At 44.8% G+C, this 13,766-nt stretch overlaps 1 protein-coding gene across 1 annotated transcript; it reads right to left on the bottom strand.

Annotated features, from left to right (window-relative positions):
- Positions 1-4,634: 4,634 nt before the first annotated feature.
- On the bottom strand, positions 4,635-9,922 carry bcl6b (BCL6B transcription repressor). The gene is made up of 11 exons (XM_010887809.5): positions 9,775-9,922; positions 9,368-9,454; positions 9,024-9,238; positions 8,658-8,903; positions 7,995-8,186; positions 7,503-7,886; positions 7,148-7,269; positions 6,841-6,978; positions 6,491-6,633; positions 6,087-6,224; positions 4,635-5,906 (listed from the first exon to the last, which is right to left on the bottom strand). The coding sequence occupies exons 3-11, from the start codon at positions 9,236-9,238 to the stop codon at positions 5,766-5,768; spliced, it is 1,719 nt and encodes a 572-aa protein (XP_010886111.2). The 5' UTR covers positions 9,368-9,454; positions 9,775-9,922; the 3' UTR covers positions 4,635-5,765.
- Positions 9,923-13,766: the final 3,844 nt, after the last annotated feature.

Genomic DNA, 13,766 nt, shown 5'->3' with positions numbered 1-13,766 from the left:
AATGTTGCAATCTTCTCATCAAAGGTGGCCAACCATCGAGCAGGAGACCTACAGGCCCCCACCTGAGCTTACAGGCCCCCACCTGAGCTTACAGGCCCCCACCTGAGCTTACAGGCCCCCACCTGAGCTTACAGGCCCCCACCTGAGCTTACAGGCCCCCACCTGAGCTTACAGGCCCCCACCTGAGCTCCACCCTCATCACATTGCAGACTGAACATCAGCTCTAGAACAACACCTTGAGGTGTGATTCAGGATGGCATTAAACGCCTATGCACCCAGCAGCTCTAGAACAACACCTTGAGGTGTGATTCAGGATGGCATTAAACGCCTATGCACCCAGCAGCTCTAGAACAACACCTTGAGGTGTGATTCAGGATGGCATTAAACGCCTATGCAACCAGCAGCTCTCCAGATGGAGAGGCTTATGTTTAATATAGGAACCTCACATAACAGTTATTCTACATCAGCATTCTTCACAAACTGTCCAATGGGTCACTTTTATTGATAAGACATCAGCGTGAGGGGCCGCCGCAAGACAAAAGAATGCAACCCTTAAGGCAATGGTGGACATCATGGGCCGCACAGAGGGCCACCAGGGGCCTTGCTACAGAGAATACTGTTCTAAATGGTACATGGATCAAGAGAACAATGAAATTAGATGATAGATCTTCGGGATCAAAGACCAGTAACATTATCCTGGGCTACAAATAGACTATACCAAATAGTGAGGATGTTTCAGGGCCAAAATACTACAGCCGTGTCTAATGGTCTCAATAGTTTGGTTCGGGTTCGGCCCATGCCGATGGATTGATTTCCTGCCTGTTGGGCCCCTGTCCGGGGCCTCCCCCGGGTAGGGCCACAGTGTCGCCGGACCCCCCCGTCTCAGTTCTAAGGTGTTACGCTGCTATATTATTGTGCTGGGGGATATGAGGAATGCACTTTTTAACTTTCTCAGTCTCCTCCAGTTTTACATTTTAGGAGGAGATGAGGTCCTGGTCCACACCTACTGAGTACTTGGTTTGGGGGGCCCGTTGCTGTCCTTGTCCACCTGGTCATACTTCTGACCTAGTCTAAAATCAAATAGACTCTGGATTTAGCCCAGAGAAATGTATTTATTATTCCAATTGGACTCTTAGTATCTCACCCGGCACAGCCAGAACAGGACTGGTCACCCCTCTGAGCCTGGGTCCTCTCTAGGTTTCTTCCTAAAATACGGCCTATTTAGGGAGTTTTTCCTAGCCACTGAAATCCAACACTACTGTTGTTTGCTCCTTGGGGTTTAAGGCCGGGTGTCTTACAACTGCTGTTGTAAAAAGGGCTTTATAAATAAATTTGATTGATTGATTGATGCCCACCTAGGGAATTGTTGCAGTTGTTGGAGTTGAAGGACGATATGCCACCATAAAGAATAAGACTGCACACTGCTAGAGAATCTCTGAAGTGACTTATTATAAACATAACCAACTTGGAAAAGACAGCTACCGCACTTTTGTCACGCTATGTCAAGCACTGGTAGCAAGTACTATTATAAAAATATACTTATAGATATGGTTTTTAAGGCAAACATTTATTTTGGCCTGGGTTTTATTGTCTTTAAAATTTAACCTGTTATTGAGCAATATACTCAAATCTGGCAGGCTTGTTTTGGTAAGCTTGTAAACTGTGTTTTGTAATAAAAAAAAAATGTTTTGTAATTTGGGGGCGTGATCCTTTCGCGTGATCAATCTCTCCCCTTCTCCAAAACCGCAACTATGGAATTACATTACTGATTCAACTTGATGACTTGTATTTAGGAATGTGTGGTTGTACTTTGGGATTTGTGTTTGCGACTAATTTGCAAATGTGTAATTACATTCGTTTGAATACATTTGTTTCATCAATCTAAACGCATACAACAGATCGAGAGAACCCAGGGGGGGTTCTATTGTAGCCTACTATAGATAGTTCCCGTGGGGTGACATGGACATGGCTAATGCTTGTGATGGTTGCAGCGTGAGGTGAGGCTTTGTGGAAGCCCTGAGGCTTTCCAGGCTATTGTGTTGCACGTTAATCGCAACACAGTGTACAACAGTGACATCTGCTGGTAAAAATTATTGAGCGCAACCAAAATGTAGTTCACGTCATAACACTAGTGTATTATTGTAAGTTGTTAATCAGTTCCAAGGTGTTATGCTGCTATATTATTGTGCTGGGGGATATGAGGAATGCACTTCTAACTTTTCTCAGTTTCCTCCAGTTTAAAATTTTAGAAGGAGATGAGGTCCTGGTCCACACCTGCGGAGTACCTGGTTTGGGGGGCCCGTTGCTGTCCCTGTCCTTGTCCACCTGGTCATACTTCGGACCTAATCTAGAATCAAATACACTCTGGATTTAGCGCAGAGAAATGTATTTATTATTCCAATTGGACTCTTAATTGGACTGGTCACCCCTCTAAGCCTGGGTCCTCTCTAGGTTTCTTCCTAAAATTCGGCCTTCTTAGGGAGTTTTTCCTAGCCACTGAAATCCAACACTACTGTTGTTTGCTCCTTGGGGTTTAAGGCGGGTGTCTCTGTAAAGCACTTTGCGACAACTGCTGTTGTAAAAAGGGCTTTATAAATAAATTTGATTGATTGAATCGCAAGAGAGTTTGTTAAAAAAAAAAACATGGCAACAGCTGTTTACAGCAATAACACATTAAGCAGTGTCTGTTGAATTGTAGGCATGTTTCTAAGAAAAGGAGGAATGTCATGCATTAACATTTGAATGTTAACTGTCACCTATAATCAACAGGGGGTGACAATACTGATCAGGAAGAACAGAAATAAATGGTTGGTATGCCAATGTGCTCAAACGTTCTTTGATTGAATTCAGATTCTTAGTCTTATTCAAAGTATTAGGGAGTAAAGTAACAGGGACATAGCAGTCATGTCTGTAGATTTGCGTTCCTTGCGGTTCCTTTTTTATGATCACATCAGCTATGGACCCTGAATGACTGCTGGCTCAATCTCCTCATATAAAGAGTCCACGGACGTCAGTCATATAGGAACAACCCCGACTGCTCGCTAAAGCTGGCTATCTGGTCCGTCAGGCTCCTCAGCGACGTTGTGTGATCCAGAAAAGAATGTGTGTAGTGCACACTTTAGGAGAAGACTATGAAGAGTGAGAGGTAGAGGAAGAGGGAGGGGTGGATGAAGAGAGAGGGGTGGATGAAGAGGGAGGGCTGGATGAAGAAGGAGGGGTGGATGGATGGAAAGGGACAGATGTAGGAAGAACGCCGGTCCCAATTCTTTACTGTGTGGAATGCCTACACAATGGGAGAACATTTAGTGATTTAATTCAAGTAACATGAATGTGGTGTCAAATTACAGAAGAGTATGTGCTCTTTAAAACAAAGTAAACATGGAGCTGTAATACTAGTTGTAGTATGTCTGTTTAAAATGTGTGAGAAAATAGGATTTATTTAGAGAATTCTCAGTCATGTACTGCTGTGGTCTTAAGGGTTAAGAGAATTAATAAGATATAACAAGGTCATTTTGTGGCTAATTTGAATGGGCGCCAACAGTGGATTTTGAGGAATTTTTACTTCCTTACCTCCATTTACTGTGGAGAGGTATTCTGGGTACCTGCACATTCACTTAGTGAATAAAGGCATGTCTGATGACTGGGGGAAACGAGGAAGTCCCTTTTATTGCCAACATTCGTAAAACTGACACTTGTCCTTGCTGCCTCACCATACAGACAATATGGCTGCCTGGATACATCAAGTCTCTGATGTTTTCTCAATTACTGTCAAAGGAGTGCACTGGAGGGGTGGAGCCAACATTCCACCCTCTGACCTTGTCCCCCAATGAGCTTTGCATTGGATTTAGGAAACAAGGAAGACAAAATCAAAGCTCAAAACATCCCCCATACTGCACTACTTCTCACTCGGGTAAAAGTCTCTGGTCAGACTACGACTCTGCAAAAGGTTTGAAGGGTGTAGAAATAAAGAGCCACAGCTAATGGGCTAAATCTGGTCCTCCAATTCGCCACAAGCTCATTACAAAGCAGGAAGTAGAATTGACAAAGGGTGGGAGAATCCAGCAGGGAGAGCTTGCCCCCTTCCCCACAGGAAGCAGTGCGATGATACACAGTGGCTAACAGAATGCGCCCTGCATTAGCGCCTTGACGGAAACAGGTGCCCGGCGCTCTATTGTTCATTCTCTCGCCAACACCCAGACTATCTTGGCTCCTCTGCATAAGGTTTGAGTCATGTGGGTCTGATGGTGTGGAATTATTGAGAGGAAGGAAGTCTAGGGAGGTGGTATGAGTGTGTGTGTCTGGGTTTGAGTGTCTCTGCATGCAGATTTAGATTATTCAACTGTCAATTCATTGTTAGACTTAAATCCCTAACTCATGATTCATATGGTAGATGGAATACCGACTCCAATATTACAAATTAAATATTATTCATATGGTAGATGGAATGCCGACTCCAATATTACAAATTAAATATTTACATTGCATCAGTATATTACTGAAAAATCGTGAAAATAATTATTTCCCTAACAATTATTAGTTGTTTCCCTAACTATGGTACAGGAGCAGCATTTATGCTTACAAGTCTTCTCCAGAGGCATATTTTAGTATATTTTAACAGAAAAAGATAAAACTCATTCATAGTTCATGGAAATTCATTTAATTTAATTTGTATAAACAGTCCTTGTCTTTGGCCAGCAAAAATTACAAAAAAAAAATCTAATATCTCCAATCCAATTTTTACATTTTCTCTGAAAGCACACATTTCTTCATATACAAGAGACGAAAGTCCTTTGCCTGCTTGGACTCTGAAATAAAGTTATCATTAAAAAGTAGTAATCTTCCATTTAAGGAAAAGACAGAACTGTAACAGGTACAACATTTTATCCAATATGTCACTTGTCCTTATACAGTGTAAATAGGCCCCAGGCCTTAAGTATGTCAAAAATTAAAATGTGTTAAAAAAGCATTATGCCAATTACACTATGCCAATTATATCTGAAATAATTGGAATAGTGTTAACACACCCTTATAAACTTTGACTTCTCACTGTATTTTGTTATGCAATGTCACCTACGCGTCATTGCCAAGCAGATGGTCTCTAGTAAATCCCATTAGCTGTGGAAACACAAAAATTCAACAATGGCACAAACTTTCTTTGACTTGCTCTAACCACCTCAACATCTCCCAAACTCATAACTACTTACTTGTTCATCTTTTACATCGCTCTGAAGCCTTATCTCAAGCTTCCAACCCTCCTTGATTTTCCACACTTCCTTCCCTCATTTCTGATTCTCACACTCTTCCCTCAGTCTTTGTTTCTCTCTCGGTCTCTCTTTCCTCATATCCTCATAATTAACGGGGTTCCAGCCAGTTGCCTTGACTTCCAGTAAGTCAAGGCAACTTTCTTGATTAGACACATAACTCATCCATGCAATCCTGACCTAAAGCTTGAACGAACTGGAGTCAGCCTGTATAATCTCTGGCATCTCCGTCTTTCCAAATTCACATAAGAACACCTCGATTGGCTTCATGCACGGAGTACTTGGGTAATATTAATATATTAGTGTTATTGTGTATGTGAGGGGTCAGACTTGAAGCCAGGCAATCTCAAATGGCACCCTATTCCCTACAGGCCATATGAGACCCGGTCTAAAGTAGTGCACCTTCTAGGGAATGCAAGCATTGACCATAATAACACTAACTAGGGTAGAAACATACACATTTCTGGGGGTTGGGTTAAAGGTCAGGGGTCAAAGGGAGGACCTTTAACAGGCTTGCAGGATGGGCTGGTATGGTTCTGCCAGGACCTGGTAGCGGATCTTGGTGTTGGTGACGGCGCCGTGCTTCTGTCTCAGGTGAAGGCGCAGCTGGCTTTTATGGCGGAAGTGCAGGTCACACTTCTCACACTGGGAGAGAAGGGAAGGTCAGGTCATCGTAATGTTGTCGATGGTTGCAAACAGGTGAGCATTCAGTGTTTTCACCGGACCGCCATATTGCGGAAGGTCAAACACACAATGCGTGTGTTTTGTGTGTGTCTGTGTGTGCGCGTACATGTGTTTTTGGAGTCACGTGACTAATCCACTCACAGTGTATGGCTTCTCTCCAGTGTGAATACGCAGGTGGCTCTTCAGCGTCTGCAGGTGACGGAAGCGGGTTCCACAGGTGTGACATGGGTAAGGCTTCTCCCCAGTGTGGATCAGAACATGGGCCCGCAGGTGTGCCACCTGCAGCACCAAACACACACGCGCGCACACACACACACACCAAATGAACATTGAAAAACAGCATATACAGTACTGCCTGACATTTATAACTTTAATTAGACCTAACACTTTGCACGCGCGCGCACGCACGCGCGCACGCACGCACGCGCGCACGCACGCACGCACGCACGCACGCACGCACGCACACACGCACACACACACACACACACACACCTGGACGCGCACTCCGTTACACCCCCCGCGTCGCGGTCAGGGCTGGATCTCACCTGAACAAACCTGGCGCAGCACGTGTCACAGCGGTACGGCTTCTCTCCGGAGTGGATGCGTGAGTGAGTCTTCAGATTGGCGGGCCGGTTGAACTGGGCGCCACACACGTTACAGCGATACGGCTTGTCGCCGGCGGCAGGAGCTAATGAAGGAGAAAGGGAGGGCTCGTTAAGCGGAGTGGATTATAGGCCCGTGCACCAGTAGGAATTATCCGTGTTGAACAAGGTGCCGCTATCAGCGTTGCTGGGGAGGGGGGGGGGGGGGGGGGGGGAGCGTGACTCTACGACATCGTGACTTGGAGGTGTGTTTTATGATCTCATCGCCAGATGTGATTGGTCAACGGCCGCACCTGCGCAGACAGTCTTTATCCCGGTCAGGTTGCAAGGGCAACTGAACGTCCCGGCGTAGTTCTCACGCTTGATTGGGTGACGACACTGACGTTCGGCCTCTGGGTCCGATGGCCGGGGTGCGAGATAGCTGGGCGACACTGAGATGGAAAGAAAGATAAACAGCACACGTCAATAGGTATATCTCATATGGCAATTATATATATATGAACAGTGTACACAAATTTACGACCCCTGATTCTTTTTGCTGGAGGAATTTGTTCTTCGTCCTTGCTTGCGAATAACCGAGCTCGAATGGCTGGAGCCTACCTGTTCCTTCCTTGTAGGTTGGTGGTTCCATGGGATGGTCTGCAGGGTGGGCTGGAAGGCCTGGCTGGGGTACTAGATTAGGGGTCTGACCGGGGACATCATAGCTGGAGGCTTGCCTCCGCCTGGATGAAAGAACATGGTCACGTTGTCAACACCGACCACCAAGTAAAACGGTGTCCTCGGACAAAGGAGGACTTCCCTGGAAAAACGCTCTCAAAGTCTCGTCATTTATCCAGTGCACCGAAAAACACAGCGTCACGCTGAACAATGACATTCTGGCCACATGTCAATATGATTTGGGGTTTCGATTTTATAAAAATAAAATAAAAAGCTATAAATACTTTTGACAACACACCTGTCATTCTGGCTGGATCCATGCCCTGGCCACACCTCCACAGGAGGTTTCAATGTCACCATCGTCCTATCAGAGTTGGGGGTGGGCCGCTGGCCCTCATCAGAGTCCTCCTCCTTCACTGTGGTTCCGGCGCAGAGGGGGTTGAGGACGATGTATTTGTATTTCTTCCAGTTGCATGCCTTTGGGTCAGGGTTGCGCTTGGGTTCATCCAGATTACAGGTGTTCGACTCAGCCGGAGAATTGGGCTGGCAGCCAGAGCGAGACGGGGTGTCCGGAGATGGGGTGGAAAGGGACGATTCGGGCTCCAACTTTAGTTCCTCTGACCTGGGTTCGCGGGTCAGGAAAGTCCCTGGCTGCGGAGAGGCACGGATGTCACCAGGGACTCTGCGAGAAAAACAAAAGAAGTCATGTACAGAACAAAGACAGTGGCGCTTATACCGCACGCAGCGAGCGTGCGCATGGACACACACATACACACACACACACACACACCTGGCCACATCGCGGTAAACGTGGCCCTCAGCCTCCTCTGTGGGCTGGAAGGGGGTGGAGAGGGCCAGGACAGACGGGCGGGGTCTTGCATTGACAGGGGGATTGGGAGGAAGTCCCCCTGAGGGTGCTACAGACACTGCAGACACCGTGGAGTCCAGCTCCATTTGAGGGGGCGTCCCTCTCATCCGCTCACTACGGGAGGTAAACAGACGGTACTGTCAGGAAACACCAGTCAAAACACATTAACCGTAAACGACTTAACTCTTTTAACACCGGTTTCTGTCATCAGCCGTGGCGCTTGTATCAAAGGCTTAGAGGCTTGTTTTAATCAGCGTATCACGTTATTACGAGGTTCAAAGGAATATGACTAACTGCCTTTTAAAGCTATACCCCCAAATCTCCGGGAGACATGTTCTTTCAGTAAATTCCTATAGGTGATTTTAGTTCATGCTGTAACAACACACAAAATCTCCTCGTGGTTAAGGTTTTCTACCTAACAGGACCAAATAATAACTAAGTAAAACAACGCTGCTGTGTAAGAAAAAAACGTGAATCACAATCCAACTAAAGTGGTCTACCGTGTTGTTTTGAATTCCGTATACACTCCCAGGTTTTGAGAACGGGGAATTTATATAGCCACGGGCTATATAAAAAGGGGCTCACCTGTGTATCATGAAAGCTCTACAGGTGTCAGCCACATGGTCCATCTGCAGGTAGGTGGCGACAGACAGCACCCCGTGGACCGTGCTTGGCGTGAGGGGCAGCCGGGAGGTGTACATGAAGTCCAGGAGCATGGAGACGCTGGAGGGGTCCAGTGAGTCAGGCAGTGATACGGCCAGGGCTTTGTCTCCTGCAGCTCCATTCCCAGGGAAGGACACGCGACCGGAGTACAGCGAGTAAAAGAACCCGCTAGAAGAGACAGAGAGGGAGGGAGGTTAGAGAAAGTGGGGGGATGTGCAATTTAATCCAAGGTGTTGAAGAACAACATCGACAAAAGTCAAACGAAAATGTACATAAAATTGAGCTGACCTGCAGGCAATGAGCACAGCACAATGCGCATGCATTCGGCAGGTGCCCACCACGAGGGTGGCATCAGTCAGAATGTTCCGGTGCCTCAGCTCGTTCAGATTCAGCAGGACATCGTTGGAGTGGCGCGTGAACTCCTTCACGTATCCTTCCGCAGCTGCCACCACATCACGCCTTCCTCCAACCCGGAATCCCTCCACCACCTGGATCTTGCTCATCTATTGTTTAGGAGAAGGGGATTTTTTTTTTATTGAATATAATTTTATTGTAGTCAGTAGCAGTGGCGCTGTGTATTTCAGGCACCTTTTTTATCCTCATGAAAATGCTGCTCATGCAGATTAACCTACCTTGTTGAGAAAGACAGAAACTAAAGAAGAAACGGGGGGCAGTCACCTGGACGCCTCTGTTAGGGGAGACCAGCTCCCTACTCGTACCTGCAAGACGCAAAACGAGACAATACTGAAACACAATGCAACAGGATAAATCATGTTACTCGTATACTTGATGAGCCATGCATGAACAAAACTCATTACTTAAGGATATGAAAGAGAAGCAGAAAATCACATTAGAAATGTCAAGTCATCACAATTTCCAAAATTACATATCTATCATATTTTAGGAAAAGTTATGTCACTTACAGATTAAATAAGGGAAAAAAGCCCAAGATGATACAAGAAAGAACATCCCTATACCCATGCTCAAACACTAACGAACCCTTAAACAACCTTTAGAAAACGTCCAGGTAACCACTCACCCCGACCAGCAGGGACGAGAACCACCGTGCACAGTGTTGACCTCACACCCCTCAGTTTTAGTATCAGGTTCCTCAGTACAGCTAGGCCAAGCTAGAACCTACTCCTTCTGGTTGTCCGAGCAACACTGACCAGGGTAGCTGAAGGGAGGGGAGTCTTTATAATGTCGCGCAGGAAGCCCCATGCAGACCAGGGCCACTCACTTCCTCTTTCCTCAACAGCCCACGCGTACCCTGGAAGCTGCACTGCCTGCAGGAAAAGGCCCTAGCCCAGACCTGGCGCTCCAGCCCGGCCGGCAAGATATATTTAGTGGGCTGTTAGTTTTTGTAACCCCAGAGACCCTGCAAACTAAATAATGACAAGAGTGGTGTGTGTGTGTAGAAAAAACAATATAGGATCCTTAGGGAAAAGAGATGATGCTGCTGTTGATGGAGAAACTATCCAGGAGTTTAACCTTAGGGTTACAGAAGACCGTCCTCCACCACCAACGCTTTCCCCTTTCTGGACCTTTCTTCAGGACAGAGGAAACTGTCCGAGAGGAACTTTAAAGAAGACCTAGTTGTTAAATAAACACGCTGTATTCCACACTCAGAATATGACCCATGGAGCATGGACGCTTTAGTTGTCAGAGGAGGGATAATTCTTGAAATCAGAAATAGCACTTCCACTAACATTGGGCTGGACAGTTTGGACATTGTCATATACATAGCCTATAGCTGTATTAGATAAGTGCAAATATATTAGATGATATTAATTATCTTTACGGTAATATCCATTCGTACTGTAGTATCCTTCAGCTACTTGTTTTTCTATAAATAAACATAGCATAGCGTTTGTCTACAGTACATAGACGTACAGCGCTTGGTCTTGCAGAATTCATTGTTTTTTGTGAAAATAACGTTTTTCATTCACAGAATATTTGTATTACCCACACACACGTATGGGCGCCAAAGGACATTTCCCAAAAAAGTAGATGAGTATGCAGGTGTCAACATAAATGTTATCTTTTAATTTTGAGCTGACAGATCCAAGTGAATGTGCCATTATGGAGTTACGAGCACTCCTTAAAGGCTTCCGGAAGCTTCTGGTCTGCTGCCTTAAGGGAAGGGCCAATATGTTCTGGGCATTTAGGGAAGGAAACAGGAGAATAAGGGTGGGGGAGCGACAGGGGGCGCGATGTGGAGTGATGGGAGAAACCCTCTCACTGGCTTGAAAAACAACAACCTCCAAGACTGGTAAAAATGCAGAGGACAGATGTGCCGGAACAGCCAAACACACACGCGCACACACACACACCATCTCTGAATGTATCCTGTGAGGCGCACCAAGACAGGCATGAAAAACACCAGCGCAGGACATCCGTCCATAACACGCCAAGCAGGAGACAACAGTAGGGACAGAAAACAAGGGAGGGGAGGAGTGGGTGGGTGGGGGTGGATTTTTCAAAGGTCACCAATTACTACAAAACAAGTGGAAAGGTTTCCTCATCTTGAGCACAGCTTTGATTCTCAAAGAGATTCACATTACAGCACACACACACTTGTCAGACGAGCTCCACGCACCAAGGACTTGCATTTCCTTCAGATCAAAGTGCTCTGACAGAACTGGTTGATCTTGAACAAGCTTCAAGGTATCTGTTGGTCGGTTAAAGCCTGAAGGAAGTGAATGAGCTGCCTCCCACATGGATTACGTAACAGACGAACGTGAGATTTATGTTTGGGTTTGATGCGTTTTTCTTTTTATCGTTTGATGGTCATATAAGCAGACTGAGAGAGGGTAGGACTTACACCAAGGAAACAGGCTTTGAATATATCGTGACAATACAAATTACACTCCCTGAACATCAATATTGAATCAATGTAAAACTGAATAAGGCCATTCAAGTTATTATCAGAAAACAAGAATTCCTCCATATTTAATTGAAACCAACTTGCATTGAAAAAGGAACAAACACTTTAGATAAACACTAATCCAAGTATGTCAATTCAAACAATAAAATAATTTTGTAGAGGCTGAAATATACTTAAAAATAAGACATTTGAACCAACATGGGCATGCTTGGGTACTAACCCTGGGTGTGAGCGTGAGTCGGAAGCAGAGCATTTTGTGAGGGGAGCTGAGTGTGTGCGTGTCCTTGGGCTTTTATTTGTTTTGATGGAGTCCGGATCAATTGTGTCCTACATAAAAAAAAGGAAAAACAATATCTATGAAAACAGAGAAGGCCTGGGTCTAGGCTACTTCCAGGCATTGTGAGAAGAACGGAAGAGGGGGGCGGTTGAGGAAAAGTGAGAACATTACTAAACAGGCTCGCCAATAGGCGGAAGCCATTCAGTTGGTCCCGCTGGCAGGGCTGTGCTAAGCTAATAGCGACTTCCCCTGTTTCACCCAGTCTTTCACAGACCACCACCATGCTCATGTAAGGGATAGGGGTTTCACCAAACTTTCCCTTGCAGTGTTGTGGTTACTGCAGTCCACTCTGTTATCTTTACTCCACTCTGCACAGTAGCATGGTTACAAATCGAAGGCAAAGGTCAAGCGACGTGTTAAAAAATAGACGCCGAATTAAAAGTGCATTTTAAAGTTTTAATGATGCTTACTTTCCATGCTTACTTTCCTTTTATTATAAAAAAAATCTTTGGCATCCCAGAAAAATGCTGTTCCGGAGTTACCCCATCCTTTTTTGGACTGTCGCAGCGTTGCACGGGGAAATACCTAATGTGCTGTATACCTCAAAGGCGAGTGCCAACACTTAGGCTCTGACAGTCTTATACAATAGCTCATTGAAACGTGTTGACAGCAAGCGCCTGAAACAAAAACACCCGTTCACATGACCTGTGTCTTCCTGGGCTGGACGAGCGGCCTGGACATATACGGTCAAGTTGGAAGCGCTATCCGGACAGAGGGGGAGGACGGAGGGAGAGGGCGGGAGGGGGACATATCTACTTGTTTGTCCCCTTGGATAGTGGCAGGGGGGAAGGAATTGGAAGAGAAAAAAACTAGTGCAATGAAAAACAATAAAGTAAAACATATTGAAAAAGAATTTCCTTTGAAGCAATGTCTAGGGAAATAGCCAGGTCATCTAGCATGCTTCTAGGCGGGGCCAGAGAGAGGCGGGGGGGGGGGATGCATATTACAATTAAAACAACAACAAAAAAACATATATACATACAACCTATTACTATTTTATTTTCTGCATTATTTAACAATTATTTAACTAATTTTCATTTTCAATGATGACCTGGCCAATATATCTGATGATGTCACATGTGCATTTGAGAAAATACTGTAATATTACAGAGTATGGAGGAGAGAATTGCTAGGGTGAATTTTGTGTTTATTCAGGCTGAAAATATAAATTCTACTTCAAGTATGATTAAAATTTGTATGTTAACTAACACCATTTGACAGTTTATGATATAAGTATCTACTAGCAGTATATGCAAACTTATTAGTAACAATTATAAAGTAGTACCAAAAACTAATTTCGGAAAATGTATACATCCACTAGGCCTTCTATAAGTCCTCTTGGCTAAGAACATCTGCAAAAAGACTTAAAAATAACTGTTAAATGCACCAACATAAAAGTTAGCTAGCCAGCTATTTTCGGTGTCCTAACTACCAACTTTTATGCCTCAACATTAACCTGCAGCAAATCAGTGGTCTAATTTGGCTAACTTTTATCAGCGTTTTAGCTAACTACAATGGGGAGAACAAGCATTTGATACACTGCCGATTTTGCAGGTTTTCCTACTTACAAAGCATGTAGAGGTCTGTAATTTATCGTAGGTACACTTCAATTGTGAGAGACAGAATGTAAAACAAAAATCCAGAAAATCACATTGTATGATTTTTAAATAATTCATTTGTATTTTATTGCATGACATAAATATTTGATCACCTACCAACCAGTAAGAATTCCGTCTCTCACAGACCTTTTAGTTTTTCTTTAAGAAGCCCTCTTGTTCTCCACTCATTACCTGTATTAACTACACCT

This window comes from Esox lucius, chromosome 24, assembly GCF_011004845.1.
Source record: "Esox lucius isolate fEsoLuc1 chromosome 24, fEsoLuc1.pri, whole genome shotgun sequence".
In the NCBI taxonomy this organism is placed as follows: domain Eukaryota; kingdom Metazoa; phylum Chordata; class Actinopteri; order Esociformes; family Esocidae; genus Esox; species Esox lucius.
The sequence above is the reverse complement of the archived record's forward strand: the minus strand, read 5'-3'. Positions and strand labels throughout refer to the sequence as shown.

Excerpts from the sequence above, each read along its gene's own strand:
- bcl6b (XM_010887809.5), bottom strand. The coding sequence starts at position 9,238 with ATGAGCAAGATCCAGGTGGTGGAGGGATTCCGGGTTGGAGGAAGGCGT. Across the intron at positions 7,887-7,994 it reads GTTTACCGCGATGTGGCCAG|AGTCCCTGGTGACATCCGTG; the intron begins GTGTGTGTGTGT and ends TTTTTCTCGCAG. Across the intron at positions 7,270-7,502 it reads GGATCCAGCCAGAATGACAG|GCGGAGGCAAGCCTCCAGCT; the intron begins GTGTGTTGTCAA and ends TCTTTCATCCAG.